The 10,812-nt window shown below is 35.1% G+C and overlaps 2 protein-coding genes across 2 annotated transcripts; one reads left to right on the top strand and one right to left on the bottom strand.

Annotated features, from left to right (window-relative positions):
* The first annotated feature begins 1,238 nt into the window (after positions 1–1,238).
* On the top strand, positions 1,239–4,286 carry LOC126689262 (uncharacterized). Its single transcript, XM_050384391.1, has 2 exons — positions 1,239–3,549; positions 3,687–4,286. Exons 1-2 carry the CDS (start codon positions 1,477–1,479, stop codon positions 4,110–4,112), a joined length of 2,499 nt encoding a protein of 832 aa, XP_050240348.1. The 5' UTR covers positions 1,239–1,476; the 3' UTR covers positions 4,113–4,286.
* A 417-nt stretch (positions 4,287–4,703) lies between these two features.
* On the bottom strand, positions 4,704–10,419 carry LOC126689261 (elongation factor Tu, mitochondrial-like). The gene is made up of 12 exons (XM_050384390.1): positions 10,070–10,419; positions 9,363–9,438; positions 9,136–9,228; positions 8,882–8,956; positions 8,075–8,179; positions 7,882–7,972; positions 7,557–7,762; positions 7,011–7,094; positions 6,827–6,892; positions 6,692–6,754; positions 5,836–6,076; positions 4,704–4,955 (listed from the first exon to the last, which is right to left on the bottom strand). The coding sequence occupies exons 1-12, from the start codon at positions 10,261–10,263 to the stop codon at positions 4,885–4,887; spliced, it is 1,365 nt and encodes a 454-aa protein (XP_050240347.1). The 5' UTR covers positions 10,264–10,419; the 3' UTR covers positions 4,704–4,884.
* Between the last annotated feature and the right edge of the window lie 393 nt (positions 10,420–10,812).

Below are 10,812 nucleotides of genomic sequence, written 5' to 3'. Positions count from 1 at the left end.
AACTCTTTTATCACTTAAAGTGAGAAACTAATCTTTTTTTTTTTTTTTTTTTTTGATGTGATGAGAAACTTATCTTTATTACAAAAAGAATTTCCACACTTCAAATTTGAAACTTATCACTACCGCATACCCTTGGTGCGATGGTATCTCCACAAGTATAAGTGCTTGTGAGGTGTGGGGGGCAAGGGTCGGGATTTAAGTTTCTAGGAGGAAGCTTTACATACATATACACTTAGATTAGGCTAGAATAGAATTTTTATCTTGTATAAAAAAAATTGAAACTTATCATAAAAAAAAGTATATGATGAGCTCTATTCCCTTATCATTATCCATACAAAAAAAAGAAGTAATCTGCAGATTCTATACATTACTTTTTATAAATATATATTTTTTAAATCTCAAAAATAGAAATGGTTTCCCAAACAATTATTTTTTATTTTTAGTATTTTGAAAATTGTTCTTAAAAGTGGGAACCAAACACATATAATATAAAAATTATTATTTGAAAACTAGTTTCAAGTTCAAATTTTTGAAAATTGTTTTTATATTATTTCAAAAACAAAACAAAAATCCTCCTACCAATCAGGCCCTTACACATATCAATTTTTATATTAATAAATCATATTAGGGAAGAGCATCATATAGTTATTGTTGATAATATAGGTGTCTCGGATTCCAATCATTAATCCTTCTTTAATATGTGTTGGCAAATCATCCAACTGGTTCAGTTGCTGTACGACTTAGTAAATTGTATTAGATTAATTGCTAATTAAAAGACATAAATTTTTTTAAGCAAGACTCAAACAGTAGCATAGCCAAAAATTAAAGAAGAAATATAGAAAGAGTCAAGGCCCTGACGAAGCAAGCAATATCTTGGGTTCATACTTTATAATTCATACACCTACCATATTATTGTGTCCATAAAGTGAGGAAAAACAAATATAAAAGCTTTTAACTTTTTTTTTTTTTTTTTGGCTAAAGCTTTTAACTTTTTTAGGTGATTGGATAAGAAGCCTTTTAAATTGTGCCTTTGGTTAATTCATTGAACTATTTTAATATGAATGAATTCAGAGAATCCTTGCCTAAGTCTTGGGCGGTGTTGCCAACAAAAAACATAACCAATTTCTGAAAAAGAATTGAAAGCAAAAAGAAGCAACTTTAAGTTTTTCTTTCCTCTTCACTTCCACACAAAACAAACGTGCTCCCCAAGTTCAATTAAATCCTTATCATTATAAATACCACTTCTACATTCCTTCCAGTACAACTCAAACCAACAAGACCCTTAAACCCAAAAGTCCTCTCTAGGACAAGGACTTCATAGAATCATAGCCAACAAGTACCAGGCATCTTTTTTGAGGTTATACAATCAAACCAATAAGAGTCCCTCTAGACCTTTTAAGCCAACAACTACCATATACCTCTTTTGAGGTTGAACCCAGTTGATCTTATAGAAAGATAAAGCCATATTCAGATTTGATGGATCATAGGATATCCACAGAAGAAGGAAGCATTCATCTGAAGATTTCTGAGCTTCAAAAGCTCAGTGAAACATTCAGTTCAGGTGCCACAATTTTTGAACCTCAGGGGGGTATTGAGATGAGAGAGAGTAGCAATGCAGATTCTATGTCTCCTACAACAACAACACCAGCAATTCGTGCACCCGAAAAGAAGCTTACCCTCTTCGCTCTACAGCTTGCAGTTCTTGAGAAGGCAGCTACAGGCCTAGGAACTCTTGGTTTCATCTGGGCAACTGTTGTTCTTCTAGGTGGCTTTGCCATCACATTGGATAAAACCGACTTCTGGTTCATTACAATCATCTTGTTGATCGAGGGGACTCGAATATTCAGCAGGAGTCATGAACTTGAGTGGCAACACCAAGCCACATGGTCGATTGCTGATGCTGGAATCAACAGCTTCAGGGCATTGAGGTCCAGCTCACACTTCCTCATTCGAACAGTAAAAGCATTTTTCCGGCCAATTCTTGCAGTGCAGAAACCAAGTCAACATACTAGAGAATTAACCAGGACAATTGATGCAGCAAGTCCTCGATTTAGAGAGCACCACAGAATGCCAACTCGGACGTGGAAAAGCTCAGATGTTCCTCTTCTTCCATTTAGTCAATGGGTTTTCCTCTCAAGAAATGTCAGCAAGCTTCTCCATTGGCTCCAAATTATATCTGCATTAGCCTGTGTGGTCCTCTCATTGATGAAGCTCATCAAGCATAACTACGGGGAGGTAGAAAAAGGAGACACTGACAAGAGGAATCGGCAATCTGCTCTGACTATATTCTATGCCTTGGCATTAGCAGAAGCATTGCTGTTTCTAACGGAGAAAGCTTACTGGGAGTGGAAGGTCATCTACCAAAAACTGTTGGATGAAGTGCATAAGGAATGCGAGTTTGGACCTTCAGGTATAATTTCAATCAGAAGATTCTTCTATGATGCCTATTCAAGATGTTTAAATGGAAGCATTTTTGATGGCTTGAAAATGGATATGGTTACTTTTGCTATGGATCTCTTGGATTCAACTTCCCCTGATGAGCAGCTCATTGGAGTTAGAATTCTTCAACAATTTGCAATGCATGAGCGGTTTTCTAGTGACACCCTTCAAAAAATAGGGATAAATATATCAGTGATAGAGAGGTTAGTTGAGATGTTGAATTGGACAGACCCACAAGATGAAGAGATCAGGCGATCAGCTGCAGAAATATTGTCAAAACTAGCTGGCAAAAAGCAAAACTCCCTCCGGGTTGCTGGCATTCCTGGTGCTATGGAATCAATATCATCTCTACTCCAAACCAACAGAAGCAACAGTGGTGCAGCCGATGAAATTGGTGAAAAGAATATCATCTTTGACCACGCAAATTATGGATTCTGGACATTTAATCATTTAGGACTTCTTATCCTGAAGAAACTTGCACGCAACCATGATAACTGTGGAAAGATTGGAAATACAAGAGGCCTCCTACCAAAAATCATAGATTTCACCCATGCTGGGGAGAGGTTGTTGAAGGATGAAAATGTTGCAGCGTCTCAGATTCTGACAGTGAAACGATCCCTGCAATTGGTGAAGATGCTGGCAAGCACAACTGGCTCTACAGGGAGACATCTCCGAAAAGAAATTTCTGAGATAGTTTTCACCATTAGCAACATCAGAGATATTCTACGGTATGGAGGGAAATACCCAATGCTGCAAAAACTTGCAATAGATATTTTAACAAGTCTTGCCCTGGAAGAGGATGCGACACAGAGGATTGGGGGCACAGGTGGAGTTATGAAGGAGTTGTTCAACATTTTCTTCAAAGAGGAAGTGCCAGAGAGTCAGATTCATGTAAGAATCGCTGCTGGAGAAGCACTGACGATGCTGGCTTTAGAAAGCAGAAGTAACTGTTATCATATTTTGAAACTGCATGTACTAGAAAGGCTTATAGGAGCATTGGAAGTACCATTGCTTCGTGAAAGTGCTGCAAGAATTTTAAGAAACTTGTGCGCCTTCAGTGGTGAAGATTACTTCAACCAGCTAAAGGGAGTAAAAGTTGCAGCACCAACAGTAAGTGCCTTTTACAATAACTATGATATCCTACATTTTCTTTTTCCTGCCAAATACAAGCTTTCATGTTCAATTATCAACACTATAATGATGATAAATGTTGTGACTATATTTAACCCCTCACCCTCCTATTGCAGGTGCTTCAAGCAATCATGTCAGAAGAGAACAAACTACAAGAAGTGATGGTTGGACTAGCAGCACATGTTTTTAAATTCATGACTTCTGAGGAGGCAAGAATCATGTTTGACAAAGCTGGAATTACTGAGGTTGGATTGGCTAGTAAATTAGTCCAGATTCTGAAAAAGCACCAATATCCACCAATCAAGACTCCGAGAATAAGGAGGTTTGCCATTGAGTTGGTGATATGGATGATGAGAGACAAGGCAACAAATGTATGTATATTCAAGGATCTGGAGATGGAGATGGTGCTGGAGAATGTCTTGGAGACTACAGCAGAGCTTGAAAGCTTCAATATTTTCTCTGGGACAGTTGGACTTAGCCGGCACAGCACTACAATCCACTCACTGGCTGAAATTGTTTTGAAGCTATTGGCAGACAAGTAAAATCTCACAGATACTGGATCAATCGCTCAATACACCATTTTAAATTAAACATATAAACAAAATTATATTGTAAATATGGGCACATAAAATTGCAGGAGATTCTTTTTATCTATGTAATAAGGAAGCAGATGTAATTTTTTAATTTATGACAATTCAATTATTTAATTTATTGAATCTTCTATTGGTTGAAATTGGTTACCATATTATTGGAATTTTCTGTTCCAGACTATTAATATAACTTAATGAATTCAAATGCCAGTCTGATCCAAACTAGACCAAAAAAAACATTAGGATTTCTCCTTCTTTGGCACAGAATAGAACCAGAATATATTTTTTGATACCACTAGGGCATGTATCCTTTATTACTTTCCTGTTTACCATAAACTTCTGTCTACCAGTGTGGAGAAACCAATCAAAGATAGCAGTTAACGCAGAAAGATAAATTGGCACTGTACCTCATAGTTATAAATGGGTATCAAATTTTAAATACAAAAGCTACATATGAGAGATAGAGATAACTTTATTTTTATTCAAATATGAACAGAAAAATTACTGCTGAAGTGAACAAGAATATCTTGGGATAATTTGCACTTCCAAGAAATTTCCAATCTAATATCCAATTTATTTTCACTGTAAATGTCAAAGAACAAGCAATAAAGTAAATGCTATTAACAAGTCAGCAATTATCACTAGAAGTGCACCCTCATTCTCTATTAACACCTTTCCACAAATGAGAGGACACAAAAAATTCAACAGGAAGTGTACTGCCCTCTCACCCAATTACTTTTGAGACAACCCCTGCACCAACTGTTCTACCACCTTCTCTCAAAGCAAATCTTTGTCCTGTTAAACCAACAAACAAATAGCCATATGTTAAAAACTTCCACAATATCAGGTACTGGATTTGTAAAGATGCCATAATGGAAAAGCATGAATTGAATTAAATCAAAATTATTACATCATATACATAGGATTTCTTTCCAGGTAGTAACTTAAGAAATTCCAGAAAAGATCATTAGAGATTTTCCAATAAGCAACCATCAAGTCAAATTCAACATCACTTTCATACAATGCCCTTAGCCATTAGGCCATGTCAAATCTGCTATATTTTTACCTATATAAAAATAAAATAAAAAGGAAGTAAAAGATTTCCATGCACCCAAATGGATCCATCTGAACATAAAAATGGCTTCCATACACACCCACATTAGATTATCAGTCTTCTTGATCACACAGACATAATAGAATCAGTTACCTTCTGAAATCAACTTAATCAAATCAATGACCAAGGTTTAAATGCTTATTCATGACCAAGTGAAAACCATTTTAAAACTAAGCACTAGGTACAAATAGATTCTGAAGAAGCATCATTTATCCAGCAGCCAAAAACATCCACTTGATTGAATCGTATGATTTGTTGATTATAAGGCACACAGGTTGTAATTGCTAATTAAAGAAATGAAAATGCAATCTTTACATAAAAATTATGCTGATACAATATTATTTCAAGAAAAGAAATTTAGTAAAGAATAGATCCAATTTTATAGTTAAAATTTGAGTTTAACACAGGATAAATTAGTGACTAAAAAATCACTTTTGGTAGATTTTTACTTCTTGGGTTTAGAAATTTGAATAATTTTAATTGTGGCTCAAGTTAATCTGATTCTTTATATATATATATATATATATATATATATAAATGATATTTAAGAATAAGTCTAACCTGCTTCAAGAGGAACAGGTGCCATTAGCTCAAAAGTTGCAGTCACATTATCACCAGGCATCACCATCTTTACGCTTTCAGGTAGTTCCACCTTCCCAGTTATATCTGCAGTCCTCATGTAAAATTGAGGCATATAATTTGAGAAGAAAGCAGTATGACGGCCACCTTCATCTTTTGTTAGGACATAAATCTCTGCCTCAAACTTCTTATATGTTTTCACCGCACCAGGTTTGGAGATTACCTGTAAAAAACAAATAGAATTTAAATATAACAAATAAATAAATAAGAGGGGAAAAAACCATGATATTAAACCCATGAAAATCATAAATATAAAGCTATGGATACAAAATGCAAAAGCACACCTTTATAGTGTTTCTAAATAGATTTTTTTCCTTGGAAAGGTATTTGGAGGGTTAAGGCTCCTCGGCGTTTTTTTTTCCTTGTTTGGACCGCAGTTTGGGATAAAATTTTTATAGGCGATAATCTGTAGGGTAGAGGGTTTGATTTTGTTGACTAGTGCATTATGTGTCGGTATAATGGAAAGACGGTGGATCATTTGCTACTTCATTGTGAAAAGGCTTATCGGTTGTGAAGTTTGGTTTTTAGATCTTTTAGGATTTGATGTGCCTTATATCTTTTTGCATGAGGTAGCTTTTTAAATATACATCTTTATTACTTATAAAAAAAGAAAGACTTTTTCATTATCAGTTTCTTATTGATATACATGAATGTTATTCACTAAAATATCACATATCCAGATTAAGTCATTCTACAAAACCTAGATTCCATCTGATCTTGATTTGTAACTATTACAAATTCACAATTGTTTTTCTATACCTCAGATAGTATTACTCACCATCCCTCGTTGTACATCATCACGTTTTAAACCACGCAGAAGAAGACCCACATTGTCACCAGCCTACAAAAGAACATAATTAATTTAACAATCAGCGGTGCAGTCAGTACAAGTGATGTAAAGCCGGTTAATTACCTGCCCATGATCTAAGATCTTCTTGAACATCTCCACACCAGTCACTGTAGTCTTCAAAGGTCCACCCTATGAATTAAGAAAGGCAAAAACGAGTCAAAAACATGATAAACTCATAATGTTCAAGAGAAGCGAATGAGACAGTGGTATCATTAAATATAGTTAAAACTTTAATCTAGATATATACCTGCATCAAACCCAATACTTCAACCTCCTCACCAACTTTGATGGTACCTTGTTCAACACGACCAGTTACAACAGTCCAGCGTCCCTACAAACACAGTCACATAAACCAAAAAATATCACAATTCACAACTTAGGTGCCTGGGCCTGTTTTTGATTAATAAAATATGATTACGCACAGGAATACAGAGAAATGTAATAGAAAATTTTCATGGTATCTAACCATTGTTATAATCTTGGCCACAAGTTTAGAAAGGAAAGGCTAGTTAAATTTTCAGCAGAGGAACCAATCATTCTCTAGAATGAAAACAACATCTTAAGACTCCATAACAAGAGATGTTCAACTCAATAGTTATTTCGAATTATGTTGCCACATTTAATCATGCAGGCTGAAATCGAGAAAATAAAGTTAACACTCCCCTCCCCCCCCCCCCCCAACTTCAAAAAAAAAGCATGAACACCAAGAAATCGCTGAAAAGTCTCCATGCAATGGAGCAATATGTCATCCATAATTGCTTTTACCACCAATATTGTATTCATGTTCACTTACCTGAATCGAAAAAACATCTTCTATTGGCATTAAGAAAGGCTTGTCAAGCTGGCGCACAGGATCAGCTATGTATTGATCCACAGCATCCATCAGTTTTAAAATAGCCTTCTTCCCGAGTTCTTCATTTGTCCCCTGTAAGGCAGACAAAGCTGAACCTCGGACAATTGGGATTTCATCCCCAGGAAATTTGTAGAAGTTGAGCAACTCTGCAAAATTTGTATGTCCATGTGAACAGAAACAATTAATCCAATATCTACCATAAGTAAGCAAAAGTACAAAACTAGAAAATCTAAATTCAAAAGGCAAAGTATAAGATCTATCATACCACGAAGCTCCATTTCCACAATTTCAAGTAACTCCAGATCATCCACAGCATCCACTTTATTGAGAAAGCACACTAACGATGGCACACCAACCTGAGCCATAAAAACAAATGAACCATTTAAAGATGATAGCCCCATAAACAAGTTGTAATAATCACTGAAAAGCTGTACAAATTAATTGACTAAATTACGCACCTGACGAGCAAGCAGAATATGTTCCTTCGTCTGTGGCATGGGCCCGACAGGAGCAGATACCACCAGAATGCCCCCATCCATTTGAGCAGCACCAGTGATCATGTTCTGCATTCAGCAAAATCCACTAGTGAAACTAAAAGCAAGGGAATGAATACTGCAAGAAACAGCAGCTAGGCTTTTGACTCGCATAGGAAACATTTATGTTAGTTGCTTTAAAATTTAACTTTTTGGCCCTTGTCCATACTTATGTTCAAGGTAATTACAGACTTCCCATTCTTGTCTCCTTAACTACTTTCCTAAGTGATAATTAGTTTATTGAGTGTAAAAGATACACCTATCAAGTATCAACATTACAACTTATCTAGATCATATTTAATGTATTAAATTACCATGAGACATCAGGGGAAAAGGAAAGAAAAATGACAAAATAACCCTAAATCATATGACTGTAACAAACTCAGTTAATACAACACATTGTTCATTAGAACGCCCTTACTCAACACATTAGAAGGAGAGTGATAATTCATTAGAATTTCTTTACTCAACACATTGTTCATGCAGATAACATGACAGAAAGTCATTGTTCAGAAATTGCTATTGATACAGATTTCTTTTTGAATTCATATCAGTAAGGCCCATCTCACTTTACTCCCAGAAGTCAGAACTTGGAATAAGAATTGGCTATGTTCTATCTTGAAGCATTTAAAGCACAAAGCTTCCAACTTCAACTAGGAAAATGCATTATGAAATAACCAATTCAGTGCTTTCCTTAAAAATAAAAAGACCGATGTATTTCTCAAGGCTTACTTTACCATAATCTGCATGTCCTGGACAATCAACATGAGCATAGTGTCGCTTAGTAGTCTCATACTCCACATGGGCCTACAAGATCAAGATAAAACCGAGATAAGTTACACAAATATCATGAAATACATGTACAAACAGAGGAAACAAGAAAAGAGACAAAGCAAATCCAAACTATATCATATAATTACAGCAAATAGGGCATGTCAAGAACTAATAAATAATAAGAATAACAGAGTAGCAAACTATATCCTTACAGTAGCAATAGTTATTCCTCTCTTCTTCTCCTCAGGAGCCTTGTCAATCTGATCAAAGGCAATAGCCTTGGCTTTGCCTTCTTCCGCTAGCACCTATTTTATAATGTCAATCTAATTGTTTAGTACCCCAAAATTTGGTAATTCTATCAGTTATATTCTTTGACACATGAAAACGAAAAAACTTTATGACCATTAAAGTGATCAATCATATAAAAAGTTATCTAAACCTTTGTAATTGCAGCTGTCAATGTTGTTTTTCCATGATCTACATGCCCGATGGTCCCCACATTTATGTGGGGCTTTCTGTAACAAACAATATCAAGGAAAGCAAAATTATAATGACAATGATGAAGTAGCACAATTGCAATGAAAAATCAAGAAGGAAGCAACATAGAGCTTCCACATATAAGTTAAATGTCCATTGACTCATTCATAAGAGGCAGAACACAGAATCTGAACTATAGATAATGAACAAAACACTAAAATGCATCCCATTTTAATCATTTCACCAATTATCTTCTCATCATTTCACAGTTGGCTAGTATATAATCACAGCCAGCTTTCTTTTTGTTTTTCTTCTATTGGGTGTCCTCCCTCTCTCTCTCTCTCTCTCAAGAATGCATATATATATATATATATATATATATCCGTTCCACTTGGTCAGCATTTTATTTATCAACCAAGCAGAGAGGCAAAGACTCATGCATTGCATTAAATTGTGAGGTATATACTTGAGATTCAATAAATAAATAAACCCAAAAAAAAAAAAAAAAAACTAGAACTCGATCCAACACAAACCAATGATTCCAAAACCAATGCAGCAAAAGCTTCAAACTATTTCAAAACTCATTTACAAGAACACCAAAACAAACAAAACCCACAAAACCAAAACTCCCCAAAACAACGAGAAAAAACCAACAGTGATCGGACTTACGTTCGAGTAAATGTGGCCATGAAGCGGCAAAACGACAGGAAGCAATCGGTGGCATTTCCAAACGATGAGTCGAGTAAAGAGAAATGGGTGGAACCGAGTGGACGAGAAGAAGAGTGGGGTGGGAGTGAGAGAAAGTGCTTGGCGTTGGGGCTACTAATAGTAATACTACGGCTTCGGATAGCGACTGAGGCCATTGACAGACAATGAGAATCACAGAAACAGAAGCAGAAGCAAGTGTGTAGTTTTGTTTGTACTTTGTAGTTTGTAGTTTGTTGGAGAGATGAGTGCGGGGTTTAAGGTTTAAGGGATAAGGCCCCACGTTGTACAGCGTGTCAAGCTCACATGTTTTTTTTTTTTTTTTGACAAGTATGTCAAGCTCACATGTTACTTTTGTTTTGTTTTTTTTAATTAAATTTTTTTTTTTTTATCTTACCCTCTATATATATAAAAATAATTTTATTATTTATATATATTTTTTTATAATTTATTTATTTTTATGTATATTCTATTATCATCCCAAAATACGTAGTTTCTTATGCTCTTAACACTCATAGCTACTTGATCCTTTTCTCATTCATCTTTATCTTATTAATATCAAAAACTCCTAATTAGGGATGATAAAATACCTCCAACTTCTCTCATCTATATATATATATATATATATATATATGACATCCTTAATCCGACTCTATCCCATTTTGTTGCCATTCTTATATATATATATATATATATATACACACGTA

This window comes from Quercus robur, chromosome 6 (assembly GCF_932294415.1).
Source record: "Quercus robur chromosome 6, dhQueRobu3.1, whole genome shotgun sequence".
Taxonomy (NCBI): domain Eukaryota; kingdom Viridiplantae; phylum Streptophyta; class Magnoliopsida; order Fagales; family Fagaceae; genus Quercus; species Quercus robur.
This window is presented reverse-complemented; position numbering and strand designations above follow the sequence as displayed.

Excerpts from the sequence above, each read along its gene's own strand:
- LOC126689262 (XM_050384391.1), top strand. The coding sequence starts at position 1,477 with ATGGATCATAGGATATCCACAGAAGAAGGAAGCATTCATCTGAAGATT. Across the intron at positions 3,550-3,686 it reads TAAAAGTTGCAGCACCAACA|GTGCTTCAAGCAATCATGTC; the intron begins GTAAGTGCCTTT and ends CTCCTATTGCAG.
- LOC126689261 (XM_050384390.1), bottom strand. The coding sequence starts at position 10,263 with ATGGCCTCAGTCGCTATCCGAAGCCGTAGTATTACTATTAGTAGCCCC. Across the intron at positions 6,893-7,010 it reads AAGTATTGGGTTTGATGCAG|GGTGGACCTTTGAAGACTAC; the intron begins GTATATATCTAG and ends CTTAATTCATAG. Across the intron at positions 4,956-5,835 it reads ACCTGTTCCTCTTGAAGCAG|GACAAAGATTTGCTTTGAGA; the intron begins GTTAGACTTATT and ends TTGGTTTAACAG.